We start from the raw sequence: 20,627 nt of genomic DNA, 5'->3' as shown, positions 1-20,627 counted from the left end.
CTTCATCTCTGCTGAACATTAGCTCATGTTAATATCAAATTGGGGATTAAATTTACCTGTAAACTCTTCCTGCATATGTAATCACAAAGTAAAATTTTTTTTAAAGTAATCTAATGGTATATTTTTGTATTTAGCGTATTATTTGGTTCAATTAACTAATTTTAAGGTAATGTTTTAATCTCTAAAAGTACTAGATGTTAATAGTTTTCAAGATAAAAGCATGAAATGAATGTCTTTATGCGGCAGTTTAACTGCATTTGAGGGTCAAGTATTAAAAAAAAAAAAATGACTTTCTCCATTTAAGAAAAAAAAAAAAAAAAATGACTTTCTCCATTTAAGAAATGAAAAAAAAATCAGCCATTTTAATTTTGGAAATAAAGGATTAGAAATTGTTGCTTATCCTATTCCAGCAGACAAAAAAATTGGTACTTATTTTATTAGATGTTTTAATTGAAAAATAGTTAAGTGAAATATTTGGTTGAATTATTTTAAGATTTTTTAACCTGTCTTTAAATGTCTCAATTAAAACTACAGTAATTGGAACTTGTCTTGACTATCCATGGCTTTTTAATAATTTTGTAAGTATTTTCATATTCTTAAAGAGGAAAATTAATGCTTTATATACTACTATTGTTTAAAATTGAGTTAATGTTTACTTTTATACCTGACATATTATTTTCCTTTGTCATTTGTTGACAATACTTTTGCTATTTTTACTTGAACAAATCTCATCAATTAGCTTTTAAAGCTAAATTTTCATTTTGTAAGTATCCTTATAAATTTGCAAATCTGTATTATGTCAAACATTTTATGTGGAAACTTGAATAGCAGAAATAAATAATCTAGGCATTGAATGGAAAACCCTGTGTTATGCTGTCAGCCCATGACTCCATATTTTGATTTTAAAGTCATTTTAAGATCATTAACCAGGTGAAAAAACGTAAAACCAGTTTCTGATTTTTGGCTGACTATTCTAAAGCACACAAGTAATGTTTGAAATTTTTCAGTCAAATAATTTGGCTGAAATTGCTTATCCAAGTTTGACCACTATACAAAAATTCAATCATTGAATAAATCGTTGAAACAGATTTGAAATGATAATTATAAATATGGTCAGAAAGTTCTTAGATTAAGTGTGAACAACAAAAAAAGAATTAAGAATAAGAGGCAGGGATCAGTTTTGCATATAAATTTAATGTAAAAGTAACCAGTTTAGTCTTCAGGGATTAACTCCTCAAATTATATTTTAATACAGAATTTTTTTTTTTTTTTTTTTTAAATTTTCTTGCCACTAATCCTAGAGGCACCTCCTCCAATTCTACTTCTAACTGTAAGTCAGTGGCAAACCCTGACCCAACAAAACCTTTATTGAACCCCGGACTCTCACTTTGGAGGATTAGGTGAGAGCAATTGCAAATGTAACAAATTTAATTAGTTTAAAACTAGTATGAGATGCTCAATGATTTCATGACATTTACCAATGATTTTTATATATGCCAAACTTCATCTCCAATAGTTTTTCGTTGGTAGAATTTTAGTTTGGGGAGTTTTTAAAAAGTTATGGATGAATTTTGAGAATTTAAAGTCTTCAATCGATTTCTATTTTATAAATTTTTTTTTTTCATAGCAATTTAAAATTTAATTTTCTGAGCATAATATTTTTTTATTTTCAAATATATATTAGAATAGTTCTTATTTACATCCATGAGGGCAATTAAACACAAGGACATTTTACTTTATTAATGTGGGTGAAAATCTAGCTCCTCAAAATAGACAAAAAAATTCTCAATCCGGAAGGATTTCTTTCCTTAACTGCAAACAGTGCATCTAATCTTTTCTATCAGAACAGATACTACACTTTACTTTTAGCCAAAAGGCTAAGGAAATTTGAAGTGGTCAACTGGTTGTTAATGTGGACTTTAAGAATATTAAAGTCCACATCCCTGGGAGAGGAATGAACCTATTTCTCCCAACTAAAATAGTAAGCACTGGTTGGGTAATAGATATAAAGATAACCACTGCAAACAGACATGTCTCTCTCTCTCTCTGCCATATCTAGCTATAACATGCACCACAAATTATTATCTACCAAATGCTGTGTGTGTGTGTGTGTGTGTTATCAACAATGTATGATCAACTTTAATCATATTTAGATGGCCAATACTGAGAGAACACGGAATATGATGATTGAACGCCTTTTTTTCTTTTTTAATTATTTTCAATAGCTTCAGATTCATTTCTTACAAGAAACATTTGCTGAGGTCACTTATAAAAAAAAAATGTTAATTTCAATTTGACTTCAGGGTTATTTACAATAACAAATAGGATAATTCAAATTTATGAAGTGGGTCACACAATTCAAACCATTTCTATTATGTTCGAACCACTGGACACAATTTCTAATTATTTCATTGATTAAAATAGAATGTCATTAAAAAAAAAAAAAAATAATTCCATTAAAAAGAAAAATGAATAATTGCAAATTAAAATGGTTTTCAGATAAAACTTAAGTAACTGAGAATTAGTATTTAGAATGAATAATAAAAATATTTGGGGAGTAAAAGAGTTAATTTTTTTTTTTTTTTTTTTTAAGGTGGTGTTTACCAAAAGCACAACCTTCTGTTTCTTAAAATGAGTTCCATATATATATTTTTTCTTTTTCTTTTTTATCCGTGTATCATGTTTGTATCATTAGATGTTGGTTTCAACAACCAACTCTTTAGATCCTTCTCTTGATGCAGAATAAACTTTGCGGCCGGTTGTCGTTTCGTGTTGGGTTTGAAAAGCCAATCATCCACCTGGCAGAAGCTTCCAGCATTCTTCATCTTCAAGGGAGAATTTTTCGCAGGAACATTTTCTTTGTCAGTTTTCTTCAGCCAATCAGATGTTGCAGACTTTTTTCTAAATGGACTAAACAGTGCAGTCATTTCTTTATTTTTGTTATCAGCTTTCGTGACATTGACAAGACTTGGAGACTTCATCAACAAAACAGCGTCATCAACTTTGTTGAGAGAATTGTTGCTGCTATTCTTCTCTGGAGAGGAGTCAGGTTTTTTCATGAGCCACTTTTGTTCAATACAACTTGGTTGGCTCAAGCACTCGCTGTATTTCTCACAGACTTCATTTGCGATGCACAAGGAGCTTACCGGTGGCAGAAGTGAGTCGACATTTTCGTCACACTTGGAGCGTAATGGTTTACGTGCGCCTGGAGAAAACGTCTTTAAATTTTTATTCAATGCGTCAATAAAATCACAATCTCCAAGATTTTCAATATCGTAATTCTTTGACATATTGCCACCGCCACAACAGCTGGATTTAGTCACCACACTGTTTGACTTTTTCTGGAAAGAGAAAAAAAAATAATTAGTAAAATTATATAGATCTATATAGGTGAGAATGTGTGTAAGGACACTTCTCAACCTAAATACTCACTGAATTTTTGATCTACAAACTTGAAATTTGGTATATAGGGTATTCAGACATGTGAAAAACTTTAATCTGTTTTCATCAGGAAAAAGAAAAAAAAAAAAAAGGCTGGTGAGAGTGGGGTTGAAATTGAAAAATTGGTACTTGAGTCATCAAACTTTTATCTGTTTGTCAACTGTTTCACAAATGCGCATGCATGGTTGTGAAACATGATAACCTCTTTATGTTAAGAATAAGTAGGTTTGAAAACCTTTTGTAAAGATTATGTCAAGCTGGCGTAATGGTTATTGTACCTGATTCATTGTCTAGATTTTGGTTTCGATCTCGGCTTGAGTATTTATTTATTTATTTTTTTTTACTTATAGTTAAGAAAAAAGCATAATACTGGCATGCGCATGTCTCAGTTTCTGTAGTAGAAAAAATATAATATTTATGTGTACTTTACGACCAGGCAACGCCGGGTAGCCTGCTAGTATATAATACTAGACTACCTGTGAACCGTTGGGTCAGTATGTTATATTAGCTATGGAATTCATGTACAAGCGTGACACTTGTGACGTAAAGAAAATAATTTTTTTTTTTGACATAATATACTTTCATAGAAATGTTTCTGTTAAAATGAAAAAAGAATATAGATAGATTTCTATGAGTCGTTCTGTTTATTATAATTGATTATTTTTGAAAAAGAAATTTACAGTTATTGAATTATAAGTGGTTGGCCATACTTATAGGTAAATGTGCACTGAACAGATACCATAATACTTATAGTTAAATTCAAATTTTGATATATCTGCTTTTTTTTTTTTAATTTTTTTTACATCGTTCATTTCTGTATTACGTTTAAGTTATTTTAAACCCCACTCTTCCCATGTTAAATAATAATTTCAAAATAATAACGTTAATGTTTCAGTGCGCCGCGCATGCGCAACCAGATGTTGTAAACCGGAAAGTGGGTTACATACATCGTTACAAGATCATTTGAGCTTTATAATTATATATAGATTTGTCTGCAAAAGGCAGGCAATCCAGTGTTATGTATTATTATCACTATGTTCATAATATCACATATTTAGGATACGTGTTGACAAAAATTAGCTGATAATGCCACAAAAATGTAATGAATTTTACCACAAGATCTGATTAAAAAAAACAAAAAACAAACTTAGCACAAAAACCTGACCTGATAAAGAGAAACGAATGCCATTTCCTGATTCAGCAGTACAAAAATACACTAAGTGGATTGTAGAAATCTAGACAACGTTCAAAAAGTAAAAAAAATTGTTGCCCAGTGTAATTAAAGAGAAAAAGAGGCTGACATTTGGATTCATCGATTATCATTTGTAAAACTAAATTTTAACTTGAAAAGATTAGATTTTACTTGTATTCAAATAATCAAATCTCTAAACATGCATAATGAAAATATTAGATGAAAACATTTTACTGTTCTTATATTTCAAATCAACAATTGTATTATTTTAACTACTATTCTCATCTTTGTTGTTAATTTCAGGTTTTGTTTGATGTAGATGCAAACATTCAAGGACATCTTTTTAAACTTGGAAACCCGTACGAAATTTCGAACTTCCATGCAGATTCCTACATTTGACTATTTGCTTCCAATATTGTGTGGATTTTAAATCTTACTCTTGAGTACACTTCTTTTTTTGTTACACAAATATTTTGCATAATCTATGTTTAATTGCTATTATTATTTCCAAAACCTAGGATTGTCCCTTCTTTTTCTAATTATTGTTTCCTACATAAGGTCACCTAAGCATTGTATATATTCTAATTATTTGGGTTTTCTCATCTTTCGGTCTCAATCCACAAGGGTTGGAGATGTTCATTTTCCTCATGTTTTTCCTTTATTTATATTCCCTTCTAGATGTGTAGTAAGGAAACCCCAGTAGGCATCCTGGGTGGAGAGAGGTGTTAAAAAAAAAAAAAAAAAAAAAAAAAAGTGGTAGTAGGCAGGCAGACTTGAACCCATAATGCAAAGGAGGAAAAGTGTAAAAAAAATGTAATGTCTTAGTCAATGTCTCCATCACGCAAGCGGAAGTGAAGAGCATTGAAATTAAACATAGTCAATCAAAAGGAGACGATAACTGAAAAATGTTGACGCAAAAAATGCCCCCTCTTTGTACAAAAAAGTGAAGGAATGAATGTTTTTCGATATTTGTCATTCAAAGAGCCGAGGTTTAAAACGATACCGAAATGGTCAGGATCCGTCACCTGCGTTGAAAGTTTTTGCGAAACATACAAACATTTTTGCTTATATATATTACAACTTTATGAAATGTGACTGGGTTCGTTTGGAAATCATTTCCTTAAGAGGAGGCTTAGATCTGACGAACTCAGATAAAATGTGTGCAGAACAAAAAGATTTTTATGGTATGACCATGGCAAGAGATGAGAATATTTCGGTTAGTAGATGTAGAACAGTTAATGTAATAGAGTCAGTTCACAGAAAAAGATCAAGAAAAACATGGGGAGAAACAATGGATGGACTGGAGACCAACAGGGATAATTAAAGACCTTACCAGAGATAGGTTCATTTCTACAAACCATCCAATACATGTAAAACTAATATTAAACTGAATAGGACATTGAGCTGTATGAGATAGAATACACAGAGTACTTGAGGGAGTGGTGGTAGTGGGTTGAGGAAGAGCCGAAATTTTGCGAAAGTTGCACCAATCCAGAAGATGAAAATAAATCCCTAATACATGTGAAAACAACGAAAGAAACATTTCCAAACACTGAACATGAAGATGGCATATAAGAAAAAATATTGTCATTCAAAGAATATGTGTACCTTTGCCAGCCAAATGCTGTTGTCCTGTGCAGCCAGCTTTTTAAAGTAGGAGAACGTTGGTAAATTGGCTGGTTTTTCAATGGCAACCACTTTACGCTTAGCAGACAACCACTGACTGTTGTCGACATCATGGCTTCTCTTATCGCCAGCAATTTTATATTGCGGTGTATGAAAGGTACTTGGTGGACTGGAAGACACAATTTCAATTGAGTCAGTATCTCCATCTAAAAAATAAAAATATAAAATTTTAAAAAATAAATTAGTAAAAAATTTAAGGCTTAATCACAATGTCATGAAATATGAAAAAAAAAAGAAAAAAAGAAACAAAGTCCTATTTATTTTTATAGATCAATTTTTAGAATTAACAGCCAGACTGTCATAAATATTTTAAAGTAAATAGCTCAGTAATCTATATATCTAAAAAAGTGAAATTGTGAGTGTGTACATTCACTACAAAAATACTGTCGATTTTCAGTCTACAGACTCAAGATTTAACATAAGGGGTATTGCAATTTGGGAAAAATCTTTTTAATCGGTTTTCGACCAGAAATTTGGCTATCAAGGGGTCCAAGTTCAACGATTTGACCATTGAAAACACTACCAAAATCCTCCGCCAATTTTGGGTCTAAACACTTGAAATTTTAGCTGGGGAAGGAGTGTCGGCGCTTTAAACTGAGTTATCTCTCCGTGGCATTTTCAAAAAAATTCAAAAATGGCTACCTTCAATGCGCTATCATAAAAATGTGTTTTTCCATTGTAAAAAAAAAAAAAAAAAAAAAAAAAAAAAAAAAAAAAAAAAAAATTCAATCAAATTGAGATCTTCAGGCCAAAACGAATACATACATTATCACTTAAAAAAAAAAAAAAAAGTGATAATGTATGTATTCGTTTTGGCCTGAAGATCTCAATTTGATTGAATTTTTTTTTTTTTTTTTTTTTTTTAATATTTTCATTTTTTAATGTCTTGATTAAACTGTAAAAATACCTAAAAAAATATTGGGTTTTTAGTTCAATACATTTGGACTTAATTATATATTACACACACACACATTATACGGAAACAGAAATACAACTCACATTATTATATCTTAGTACTATTTTGCTGCTTCAAGCAAAAAGTGCATATTACACAGAAGTTCCATTAGATATATTTATCGGAAAATATTCCAATAGAAAACTAAACCATGAGCAGATTCATGAAATCGCAATACTGTGTGTGTGCGCATTTTAGTTTTTTTTTTTTAAATAAAAGCCGCATGTCAAAGATGAGTTTTTGATTCATGGTTTAAATTGCAAGCACTTACCACTGCAAAAATCAACTTTATCCAGCATTTCAAACCCATCTTCTTCATTGGCAGGATTTTGCTTGATCTGATGCAACCAATGTTGGATGCTGGTATTCTTGGCCATCTGAGGCAGATAGACTGGGGTGACTGTTGGTGAGGGAGATGAAGTCTTAGCCAGCCAGCAATCAGATTTGCTCTCTTTAAATGGAGAAAACACGCATTTCCCAACCAAGGATGGAGTTGTAGTTGTGGATTTCTGTTTGGCCAACCATTCACTGTTTGAAGCACTTGTAAGTCGCGGGATTTTAACATAAATCTGGAAATATAAACAAAAAAGTCATTTAACACAAATTTGTAAATAAAAACTTTTAAATATATTTTTTTTCAATTAAAAAATAGTTGGTTTTGGATTGTCCGTTTTATAATCACGTTTAATAGTTTATTTAATAAATGCAAGTGCCTTTCTTAAATTTGTTTTAAGGACTTTTTAATTATTTAATAGCAAAACAATACCCTTTAATAGTGATGCATTATGAAAGAATGCTTCATTATTATAAATCGATATGATGTATTCATGACAATGTTTGTTCGGTAGAGAAATGAATATTGTTACACAAGTGTTTAATGCATAAAGATCTAACTTTTTATGAAAATACAAAAACACAGAGTGAAATCGTTTTACTTTAGATTTTGGTACTTATACAGTTTAACCAAGACATTAAAAAAAATGAAAATATCGAAAAAAAAAAAAGGTTATATTGTATGTATCCGTTATGGAATGAAGTTCTTCAAAAATATTTTTTTTACTTAATTTCATCAAGTAGTTTTTTTTTTTTTTTATAGCGAAAAAACAATTTGTTATGATACCGAGCAAAATGTAGTCATGTTTAGATTTTTAGGAAGAAAAGCTAGTATTAAAGATGAGGAGGAAGTGTCGGCGCTTTAAATGGAGTTATCTCCCCGTGGCGTGTTCAAAAAATTAAAAAGATGGCTACCTTCAATGTGTTGTCATAAAAAAAAATTTTTTTAAATACTCGATCAAATTAAATGAAATTTTTTTTCTTTTTTTTGGAGATCTTCAGTCCAAAATGGATACGTACAATATAACCTTTTTTTCAAGATTTTCATTTTTTAATGTCTTGATTAAACTGTACAAGTACCTAGATTTTAATAAAATTGAAGCCATAATTAAATTACACAATGGTTATATTAATTTGATCCTGTTTAAAAAGAACAAAAAAAACAAACAAAAAACAAAACATCTAATAGTAGATTTAATTTCACAACCCTGAGATCTAAGGTCACTCAAGATTTCTAAATATCTGATGCCGATTCTTTATTTTAAAAGTCTTCCAATATTTAAATTTGGTTCTAAGGAGATCAAAAAAAAAAAAAAAAAAAAAAAAATCAGACCGACTCCTTTCAAAACTGCTGACTCAGCAACCCAGGTGAGATTAAAACTTTTCTCAGCTTCAAAAATTGTGTAAGTTATTTTCATTCCATTTTCGTTTAACAGGATTTTTTTTTTAAATGAACTTGAAATGTCTCACTATTATGAACCTGTCATGAGACATTTTATCTATATACTGGCTTTACCCTGCCATGCATTGCTGTGGCTCAATTTGGTGTAATAAAAAAATTCTAATAAAAAGAGAAAATACATGGTTCTTATATTTTTAGTACAGCAATCGACAAAAAAAAAAAATAAATAAAGTGAAACTATAAGAAGTGGTACTCTTGCAGTACATAATGGTCTGATATTTTAGCGTTTTTATTTAATGTAAAATGTTTAATCATCACGAAGAACACAGTGTGTATGTTTATATTTAGAGAAGAAAACAGTGTCAGAGTTTTTTTAGTTTGAACTGACTTTCACGAACTTAGCGTAACGAATGGTGTCCGCCAGCTGTTGTATGTTTGAAAGCTAAAGACCGTTTTTCGACCGGACTAAACGGTACATTAAAATCGAAAGGGTTTGTCTTACTAAACACAGATACGAAAAGGTTGTGGGAAAGTCAGTATGTAGCAAATGTAATTTCGTTAATGAAGAAGAAGCATTCAGAAATGTTAATTTAAACACGTACGGAATTCTTTATTAAAGAAAAAGCAATCATATTTTTCTGATCTTAATCGGACCTTTATCTGGTTCTTTATTTTGTTTTTCAATTTGAATGCAAGTAATGACATGATCTAAATATGTAATTAATAAAGTTAAATAATAAATTGCTCATAGTTAGAATCGTCGGTTAGAGTCGTCCAAACCGGAAGTAAAAACGGAGTAGTTGTGTAGTTTGTTATTGTTTTTGATTTTCAAGTGTAATGCAAGTAATTTCACGATATGGTTGCGTTGTAATAGTAATTTGTAAAAAAAAGGAGATGTTGATTTCCAAAAATTTGTGTAGTTGAAAGCAGTAATAAATGAAGCTCATAGTAAGATTCGTCGGTTGGAGTCATCCAAACCGGAAGTAAGAACTCGGTAGTCTCGCAGTGTGTGTCTTACAGAAGAAATGCAAAACAAAATATAATCTTAATCGGACGTTTAGCGCGTTTTATTTTTTTTTTAGTGAAATGCAAGCAACTTCACGGTATCGTTCGAATAATAAATTGTAACTAAGAAATTGTTTGCTTATTTAATAATAAGTTTTTAGTGGGAAGTACTAATAAAGCTCATAGATAGATTCCGTGGTCAGAGTTGTCAAAACCGGAAGTAAAATCTGAGTAGTCAGATAGTTTGCGTTCGGCATAAAAAAAAAGAGGCAAAAAGATAATATTAATATTAATTGCTAATATATAATATGTTAAAGTTTAACAAAATAAATTTTAAAAATTTATAAAAATAGCAATAATTTTATATTTTTTTATGAATTTCAAAATTGTAGGTTTGGAGCAATTGTATTTATTCATCTATTTGCTGTACTATTATAATAAACATAAATTTTGAAGTCTTTCAGCGAATTTTTGACACCCAGGCAACGTCGGGTCCATCTAATGGTTTATAATATTAAAACTGAAATTATTTGATTGCATTCATATGAAAATGAAAAATTCCATTACCTTTTTTTCTGAATTAAGGCCTTGTTGGATTTTTTCAACGGTCTTGTAGAGCACATGGTGTTCAGCGTCACCATAATCTTCAAATTGCTTTGGGAGACTGGCAGAACGGTTGTCTGGCAAGGGAACCCCGTTGGCAGTAATCTTACCAAAATTCATCATGAGGTCATTTAAACCAATTGGGGTCGGCTTGAAAGTCATGTATGGAATTTCCTCTGGTAGGACATCATTTAAACTCAACCTTAGATTTAAAACAAGAAAATGGAAATTATAAAAAGGAAAATGGAAATTATAAAGATGACACAAAACAAGCAGTTATACTAAGGTATGTTTAATCAATTTGAAGTTTTAGCAATGAAAACCCAGTGAAAATGCTATTTTTCAAACAGATGTCAGAACAATGGAAACGTTATTTCAAACTGAAGTACAAACGAATGAAAATCACATTTTTTCAAACTTCAAAACACTTCAATCAATTCAACCTAGATTTTTGCCAAAAAAGATATTTCATAACAATTTTTATAAAATTTGACGATATACTTTAAAAAATATTTAGTATAAATTATTATTTATACAAACATTTTGGCTACACATTTGCAGTAATCTGCTTAACTTTTGTTTTTAGTGTGGAGTTATTTTGGTTTTCATTTCTGCCTTCATGCTTAGAATGTAGTCTGAAGGAGTTCAGTTGATGGCAAGCTTGAACTGAAACATGTTTACAAGTGTGTAGCCAAAACCAAAAGTTGTTCAAAGAAACTGTAAGAAATCCTGATATTCAATTTATTTTCCATAATTTTATTCTCCATAATTTTTAGAATTTTAAGAATATATATTGATATGATATTCACTTATGTTATGATGAAAAATAGTGCATCCAAGGTTATGCAACTGTGCATATTTTATGCAACGATATACATTTTCTGGACCTGGAAGATCCTTAGGAAAATACTAACAAGAGTTTTATTCTGTCCGTCTCGCCTGTGTTAAATCTTCTCTGTCCAGCTAGAATATCCCCTTTCTCAAAGTCCACCAACTTATCCATACAAATGATATTCATATATCATATGCATATCATCCTGTACGTTCAATTATCTCATCTCAAAATCTTTTACACCTCATGAAATTCAAGTTGACATCAAAGGAAAGAATATAATTTTAGGATTAGAATCAATTTTCCACAGAAAAATCCATTTCAGTGGCATGTCATTATTTGAACTAGATATTACTTGTTCCAGTAAGAATCTTGTCTCCCATTTAAAATAACCATCTTCTTAGTATTATTTTCTAAATGTTCACAAAAGCATGGAGGTTATACTTGTTTATTTACTGGTACTTAAGGTGACATTCACCCAGGATGGATTGAGCCAGTTCCTCTTAAAGGGCATAGTGTCCTGGATAAATGCAAACCAGGCATGATGGTCTGTAGCGGTTGAGAGGCAGTCAGTCCCAAGATCAGCAAACACAGTAGACCTGTGGACCAGAAATAGGTTTAACATCTGCTATGATGGTGTGCAACCACGGTCTTCAGCTGGCCTCCCAACCATCTTTGCAAAACTTGGAATGGTTCTGGAGATTTTACTTTGTGAATTAACTCCTGGATTGCAATGCACAACATAGCTGAACCATCAAAGTCCATTCTTTAAAAGAAATTGGTAGAGAAGAATGAGTTTGCAGCACGTTCCGATTTGGGTAATTAAGACAAAACGATAGGAGTGTACCTACAGAATTCATTCATTCAGATCTGTTGAAGTTATATGCTGCCATTTTAAGAAACAATGAACTGTTGCAGTTGTTTTGTGATCTCAAAATTTGTAGCTAGGTGGTGATGCTGATGATGATGCCTAAGATGGTTTATTTATTTAAATACTAGCGGGAGTACCCGGCGTTGCCCGAGTGTTTGTTTCTGGGACGGGGGGGGGGGGGGAGTTTTAAAAAATGTTATGGTAGGTAAGTAGGAAGGATCAAACCCGGAGTCATGAGTAAAAGTAGGAAAATAAAGTGTGAAAAAAAAAAAAAAAACATCTGCAACGTTAACAGTTCGGCCACCAAGAAAAGTCCATTCCAGTTGTTTAGGAAAAAAAAACAAAAAAAAACGACTACAGTAGGTCGGCGCGAACGTGAAAATATAATGTGAATTGTCCAGCACGCTAACCACTACGCCACAGAGCACTGCAGCTTAGTTTAGTGATTTTAAATAACTTCACATGAAAGAACTACGAAACCAAACCGGTGTTCTCTTCTCAATTGTTCCTTGTGAACGATCCCCAAACGGTGTTAAGTGGTGGCAGGGGGAGGAGGAATTTATTAGAGAGAAAATATTTTACCACTTCCATTGATCTTAACTGATTTTGGCCGTGACTTCTCAGCAGAAAAAGTATAGAAATCTAAGATTATCGAGGAATTTGAGAAATAATAAGCCTATAACACACCTCAGATATTGTTCTGCCGTTTGTGCATATTATATTTGCATGAAATATCTTAATTTTTAATCCTATTAATGTCAAAATCAGACAGGAAAAAATGAGTTCATTTTATTTATATAGAGACAAGAGTCTGAAGGACAAGTCATGAAGAGGTAGACCCTTAGATATTGACCAATGTTGCAGAGTCGGAAAGTATAAAGTTGGATTCCAAAAACTCCGCCTGTCTTCTAGAATTTCAAAATTTCTGACTTCCTCAAGTTTTCCAATATTCAAACTGTTGAGTTTAAAGAGATTAAGAAATGTGCCTAACTCCTAGTATTCTTACGTGTTCGACTAACTCCTTCCTAAACCTTTAACTCTTATGATGGCTGTGTGACCTAAAGATTGCTTTTCTGCATCACATCTTTTCAATGTGACTAGACAAGCAAATATTTCAAGCCAAGATCAAAACAAGCTGATGTTCTAATCCTGGTTGTTGCAGGAGCAAGGTGGTTTCTTCCGTGGCCTGCTCCATGCCTTGAATCATAGCAGCTTACACACAACAGTTGTAACGTGAACTGCTATGAATATTACAAACATGGGAAAAGTACTCCTAATGATCTACATAATTCACATCTTAAATTCAAAAACACAATCTTATACAATCATCGAAATAGAAATAGTTTTGATTTCTCACGCATCATCTAATGAATCAAAGAATTGCAGCATATTACAAAGTAGAGACCCAACACCAGTAAGTAGCGATTAAGTTAGCCAATGTAAATTTGGATGAAGGCCACTCTTGGTGCATATAATAAGCCAGATCATAATAAGACAGAACCACGGCAGGGTTTAATGAAAGATAAGTGATAAACCAAGGGAAAGAGGTCAAACTATGTTGACAAAACATAGTAAAATGATATGAGAATATGACATCACGTTTTCGAACGAGAGATTTTTCAGTTCAATCCCTCCATTGGAAGCATGCGAATAAGACATGTCTAAACAATACACAAATAATCTAAATGGACAAAGGCCTTGATGCTTGTCGTCAGCATTACTAAATTCTAAAAACAGCCTATCCTGCCTTGACAGAGTACAAAATAGACTTTGTGGCTTAATGGTAGATGCCCTTTTCTCTTCCTTGCAACTTCTCTCCCACAGAAGAGACGTTGCGAGCTTGTCTTTGTTTTATCGTTATTTTCATGGCAAGTGTGCGTCTGAGCTCCAATTTCTGGTCCCCCTCGCCAATCTTTCACGATAAACACCAGTCTAGCTGAAACCACTGTCAATAATTTTCCCCACTCTTTATCTGTGCCTAAATCAAAACATAGATTCCATGAACAAAGCTTCTTTCTTAGAAGTGCACAACTGTGGAACTCTCTTCCGTGTGCCTGTTTCCCACCTGACTACAACTTGGATGTCTTCAAGTCCAACATAAACAAATTCCTGATAAACCGCCTCCTTAAGTAAGACACTTTATTAAATCTCCAATGCTAACGATTACTACGATACTATCCCATTGATTACTGTACACGCAATAACCCTTATCCCTGAGTGGCCTCCGGGCCTTGATAAGTGGTGACCACCATGTAAAAAAAAGAAATAAATAAATTTCCTTAAGTTGGTTGGGTAGTTGTTTTTGTTTTACGGCATATCAACCTATTTCAGGTTATTTAATGCCGAATTCAGTGATTTTGAAGAAAAGTTTTTTTAATAGAATATATTTGTTTTTTTTTTTCAAGTCAGTTTCTATTTAACCCATAGTTGGGACCCTAACAGGTACTACCACTCCGGGTCAGAGTGGACCTGGGAGCAATGGCAATTAAAGGGTGACTCCACACTCCACAAAACCCGCAAGCTGTGGCCTCACCATCGGATATAGTTTAAGGTCATATCTAGGACCTTCCTTAAGTTAGAAGGAAATAAGTATTAGTTACTAGCAGGCCGCCTGATGTTGTCCAGTCATAAGATATGCTTAAATATATTTTAATTCTATGCATGTATTTATTATTATTGAGACAATTCTCTATCGATTATTATATTAAATCTAATATATAGTAATGAGATCAAAACTAAAATATATGACTTGGGTGCCATCAGCTAGAATTGAAACCAAGATGTACAACTCTCTACTCCCATTCCTTAGCCTCTGAACCACGCCCATACGCATATAAATTCACTTGTCTTTCCTTTTTTAAAAGATGGAATTGCCTGATTGTCAAAGACAAGAAGCAAGCAAGCAAGGTTCACAGAGTTTTATAATTATATAGATTAGTCTCTCTCTCTCCTCATGTCCATTCTTTTTAATAAAACCTTGAAGTTCAGCAAACATCTCCTTGTGTCTTTTCAGCATGAGAAGTTTTATTTGGGTGAAACAGACAAGACGATCATGGAAACACATGAAGCGATGAAGAGAACAAAAAGACTGTAAATCCTACACGCATGAAAAGACATTTGGCTTATTGATTCCTTATCGATGAAAACATAATATTTGATGGAAAAAATGACGAAGCTTACCTTTCAAAGCTTTCAAGATTTTTGTCCTCTTCTTCAGATGAGACGACAGCACGCTGTAACTGACCGAGAGTTCGGCTAAGTACAGCATGCTGCTTATGCAAAGCTTCCTCCCTTTGCGTTTGCATATGATCAACTTGGTTCAACAATTGGACCTCTCTGTTACGAAGAGCTTCCAAGAGACGACTCATCTGGGAATGGATCTGAGATTTGACCTAAATAAAGAGCAAAAATAAAAAACAAAAGACATTATCACGATTGTAATAATATTCGCTTTAACATTGGTTTTATGTGCAGTTATGTACTGAATGACTTTTTTTTTAATTTTAGAAATTGACTTCCAAACTACCTCTGGCCAGATTTTTATTTAATGCTCTTTCTTTCAAATCTCTCCTTATCACTTCCTCCCATGTTTTCCTTCATCTGCCAACTGACCCTACTACCTCAACTGCTCTACATCTAACCAAAAAAACTTATCCAGTCTTTCAATATGATCATATCAGCAAAGTCTACTTCATACTGTCCAGAACCAACCAAATACCAGCAGAGGAAGAGATTAGAAGAAAATAGGACGGATTGGGTACACCCTGAGGAAACAACCAACAAACATCACATGCCAGGCCCTGACCTGGAACCTTCAGGGGAAATGGAAAAGAGGCTGACCAGGACCGTGGATGCTGGTGGGCTGTTGTGGATGGCCTATACCTTTCCAGGGGTTCAAGGCTACAATGATGATGATGAGACTATCAGATCTAAGCCTGTCTTTAAAACTCATTACACATTCATATCATCCTCACATTTCTTTCCATGCAATGCATGTCCTCAATCTTCACTTCTATATATCACACTTTGTAGACGTACCCAATAGACTCTTTCCTTGGTTGCCAATCATAATGACCTACTGATAAAAAAAAAAATAAATAAATAAACCATCTTTCTTTTGTCTTAGTTAATTATTTTACGGCATATCAACCATTTTCGTGTTATTTAATGCTGAATCATTTTATGCTTAAAGTTTTTAATATTTTTATATATACTAGCAGGACCTGCGGAAATTCTGCAGTGGACTCATTCATATTAGCAATACACATGACCAATAAAACGCTTTGATTAATCACAGATTTCAAAGGGTTTCTGCTAAAATTGTCATACTTTACAAACCAAAGCACTTAAATCTTCAAAATACCACGGTTTTGTTTGGAAATAAATATACTTTCAAATGAATTAGTAAATAATAATGTACATTATATATTTTTCAGAGTTTTAAGTAAATGAAGTGATAAAAATGTGAACATCATAAAACAGTGTTTTTGGTAAGATTTTGCAACCCCCCCCCCGGTTTGTAAACACTTGTATCGTGTCTCTGTTAAGAATTTTTTTATAAAATTTGGAAATCAGCCACAAGAGATGTCATTTTTAATAGCTTCGAGTGTCCGAAGTTCATTTAATCACTAGTTTTTTTTGTTGTGTTAAAAAAAAAAAAAAAAAAAAAAAAAAAAAAATTTCAAAATGACGGGTATTGGAAATTTTGGAAAAAAAAAAAGCTCACTATTAAATAAAACAATCTTTTTACTATGTTTATTTGTTAAAAAGATAATTGGACAGTGTTTTCTCTAGTGGTACGTAGCAATCTAAAAACATGATATCCGAAAAAAAAAAAAAAAAAAAAAAAAATCGTTATGAATTTGAATCTAGATTGATGTATTAGTAATAGCAGCAGCGATAGTATGGCGTAAACAGGCGTTTTGTTTTTGTTGTTCATTTTTAATCCAGATCGATTTTTTTTTTTTTTAATTGAAAATCTGGTTATAAAAAAAATTTCTTACATATTTAGTTAGAGCTATTTTGTTTTCAGCCACAAAAATATTTTAAAATATTGGGTAGTAGTCAAATTTTTTTAAATATTTGAACACCCCAAGATGTGAAATTGTTTTAGTTCACGTGTACGAGTGGTACACACTTCTAATTTTCATCTTTTAAAAAATGTTTTCAGTGAACTATTATTGAATGGAAACTAATCTACCCGATTATTAAAAATAAAATTTAAAAAAAAAAAAAAAAAAAATCAATATTTAAATATTTGTAGGAGGTGCTCAGTTAAGAAATAAAAACTGTAGAAAAAGACATAAAATGTAATTAAAAATCAAAATAAAATTAAAATTTTTTTAACAATTTGTCAGCTTTAGCAAAATGTTTCTATTTTTATATTTAAATAGATGGGACAAAAAAATATTTGATATTTTTCCAAGCGTCATGTTTTCTATTAGAGTGACATTTATTTTTGTCTGTTTGTCATAATTCTTGTAAAGTTTCACAATGGGTATCAAAAAAACACACTTAATCCTATGTCTAACCCTTGGTACGAGTGGCAAGCCTCCTTCCAAAACCTTTAGCCTTAAAAATAACACTAAGTACAAGTGGCAGAGCTCCCCACTAAAACTTCCTCTGTAAGCTTATATAAGCATTAAAAAAAAAAAAAAAAAAAAAAAAAAAAAAAAAAAAAAAAACGTAAAAAAAAAAACGTTTAAAAAAAGTGAACATGATTAATCTCCCATACAAAAAAAAAAGTAAATTGGTCAACTGTCCTAAAACGCTAGGATGGTCTTGAAATGGTGAATTATTTTACATTTATGTGAAACCAACCCTCATTCTAAATTCTAAAATTGTTTTAATTTTGTTTCTATCAAGTCTCCAGGATGTTCACACATACTTTTCCTTAGCCCTAGCATTAACCCTTCTTATAATTGCACAAAGACCCTCTTAAAACCACACATAATTGCCTTTTAGAAAAAAAAAGGATTTATCTATCATAGGAAAAAAAAGGGAGGGGGTAACTGCCCTAAAACGTTGGAATTATTCAAAATGAGAAATACATTAAATTCTAAAATAATTTTTGTTTATCTTTTATTAAAGTTTTTCAAAGTGTTCTCACATAATTGTCTATAAAGATAGAATCACATATTTTGGATAGGTGGTCAGATGGGGAGGAGTGTGATGGAAGGTATTAATCTACAATATAACAAAGAAATATTGCAATATATTCATTTTTAACCAGTCCTAGATTTTGATTTCAGTTTTTGGCACATAAAATGCATTACAATTCAACTTTGAATTCTCTAACTCCTTTTCTAGATACATAGATACATGGCATTTTTAAAGAATTGCAGCATATTTATGTGCATTTATTGTAGATTATTTGGAAATCATTCATTTCTGGAGATTTTCAGTAGCATATTCGGATTCCTTGCACAAAAATACACTTATATAGTAAATTTCATTGCTTAGCCTTGTGTTTTAACAAAGATATGACATTTTTACTGAAAAAGTAGTGTAAAAAATGTGACAAAACGCATATGATCTTAAAGAGAGAAAGATATCCAAACGTGCAAGGTATAAAAATAGTCATAACTTCCTTAATTTTAATTGGATTTTAAAATTTTTTAAAAGATTCTTTTTTAGCTTATCAAGCTCTTTCTATATATATACCAATATCGAAATATTTTAAGCCATTTAAATTTTTTCATGTGTATTGCTATTACTATGTAATATATGTTGGCATTCTGTAGATGTTCAGTGCAAATGGAGATGCTCTGATATTATTGTAGCTTTTTTGCTAAACTGCAAAAGTATTTATCTAAGCTAGCAGAGACTCCCGATGTAGCACGATCGTAAAGTACACTTAAATATGATATTTTAATTCTAGCAGATTTCATATATTTTATTATAGTTAATGTTCTATCGATTTTTATAAAGTTGCAATTTAAAAAATCAGGTGGATTCGAAACTGAAACTTATGAAAAATATATATCTATAATATAAAGCTGAACGTCTGTGTGTGTGTGTGTGCGTCTGGTCATGAATAGGTTCCTATATGGTTGACTATTTTAAAAAACTGATTACATATAATGATAGAAGATGTATCGAGACACAGGAATGGGTATGTTTGATCTGGCAGAACGGTGGTTCATTAAAATTGTGGGGTCTGCGTTCGCGCCTGGTCCACAAAGTATGGAAATAAAAAATTTAAAAATTAAAAAAAAAAAAACGTTTACAAGTGTTTTGATATAGATGTATATAAGAATACTTTGATAAGTATGTTTTAACCTAAATAGGGATGGTATAATAAAATTGTGGGGTCTGCGTTCGCGCCTGGCTTCCATAGAATGGAAATAGGCACAAACTTTAATAAAGACTTCATATCTATCTGCGTAAGTATACTTTGATAATTATGTTTCAGTTTGAAGAAATATGGTATAATAAAATTATGGGGTGTTTGTTCACGCCTGACCTCCATAGAATGGAAATATGTCACAAATTTTAACAAGGTTTTTTAATGTAGATCCACAGAATATTGTGATAAGTGTTTCAGTATGAACAGGTATGGTATAATAAATTATGGGGTTTGTCAATTTTATTTTTACTTTCATCATATTTTGCTTTGGTTTTGATACCCCCAAATTCGAAGCTATCTCTTTACAACCCTTCCTTTTCATAACCTATCATCTATCTATATATTATATATATATATATATATATATATATATATATGTATATATATATATATATATATAAAAGCGAAAATGTATGTATGTGTGTATGTGTGTTTGTATGTCTTGCAAAAACTTTCGACACAGGTCACGGATTTTCACGAGATATCATTTTAAAGTTCCAACCTTCGCCCGACAAATATTGAAAAATTGGCCAAAAACATTTGATTCCTTCACCCTAAAATCATCAGTTTTCTACAGGGAGGGGTCAGCAAAAACCGTCCCCTCATGACAAATTCGGTTCTACACATGCGCAAATGATGTCGGACATGATTTAGTTTAAATATTTAAAAAAAAAAAAAAAAACGACCCAATTTTGTCAACGTCATCTTAGCTCAGTCGCTTAGAGGGCGGTGTCATTATCTAAAGGTTTTGGGTTCGAATCGTGGTGTGAGGAGTCTTTTTTTTTTTTTTTTTTTACAATTTTTTTGAATTTTAATACTGAAACAGGGTTATTTAAGCCATTTTTCACATTTATTTAAGCCATTTTGGTTTTTAGAAGTTTTAACGTTCGTTTTTCTGTTTTCCTTCTTTGTTTTTCCGATTTTTACATTTAACATCATTCGTTTGCCTTACGTTAGTT

At 31.6% G+C, this 20,627-nt stretch overlaps 1 protein-coding gene across 1 annotated transcript in view; it reads right to left on the bottom strand.

Annotated features, from left to right (window-relative positions):
• Positions 1-1,174: 1,174 nt before the first annotated feature.
• LOC145293037 (nuclear receptor coactivator 4-like) overlaps positions 1,175-20,627 on the bottom strand; it is a 39,888-nt gene continuing 20,435 nt past the window's right edge. Inside the window, exons 3-7 of the mRNA XM_080139338.1 lie at positions 15,501-15,712; positions 10,582-10,819; positions 7,546-7,843; positions 6,242-6,465; positions 1,175-3,341 (exon numbers count right to left, since the gene is read on the bottom strand). Of these exons, the coding sequence (XP_079995464.1) occupies positions 2,667-3,341; positions 6,242-6,465; positions 7,546-7,843; positions 10,582-10,819; positions 15,501-15,712 (1,647 nt within the window). The 3' untranslated portion in view covers positions 1,175-2,666. The remainder of the gene's footprint in view (positions 3,342-6,241; positions 6,466-7,545; positions 7,844-10,581; positions 10,820-15,500; positions 15,713-20,627) is intronic.

Source organism: Euprymna scolopes, chromosome 14 (assembly GCF_053919585.1).
Source record: "Euprymna scolopes isolate OS-2025 chromosome 14, ASM5391958v1, whole genome shotgun sequence".
In the NCBI taxonomy this organism is placed as follows: domain Eukaryota; kingdom Metazoa; phylum Mollusca; class Cephalopoda; order Sepiida; family Sepiolidae; genus Euprymna; species Euprymna scolopes.
The sequence above is the reverse complement of the archived record's forward strand: the minus strand, read 5'-3'. Positions and strand labels throughout refer to the sequence as shown.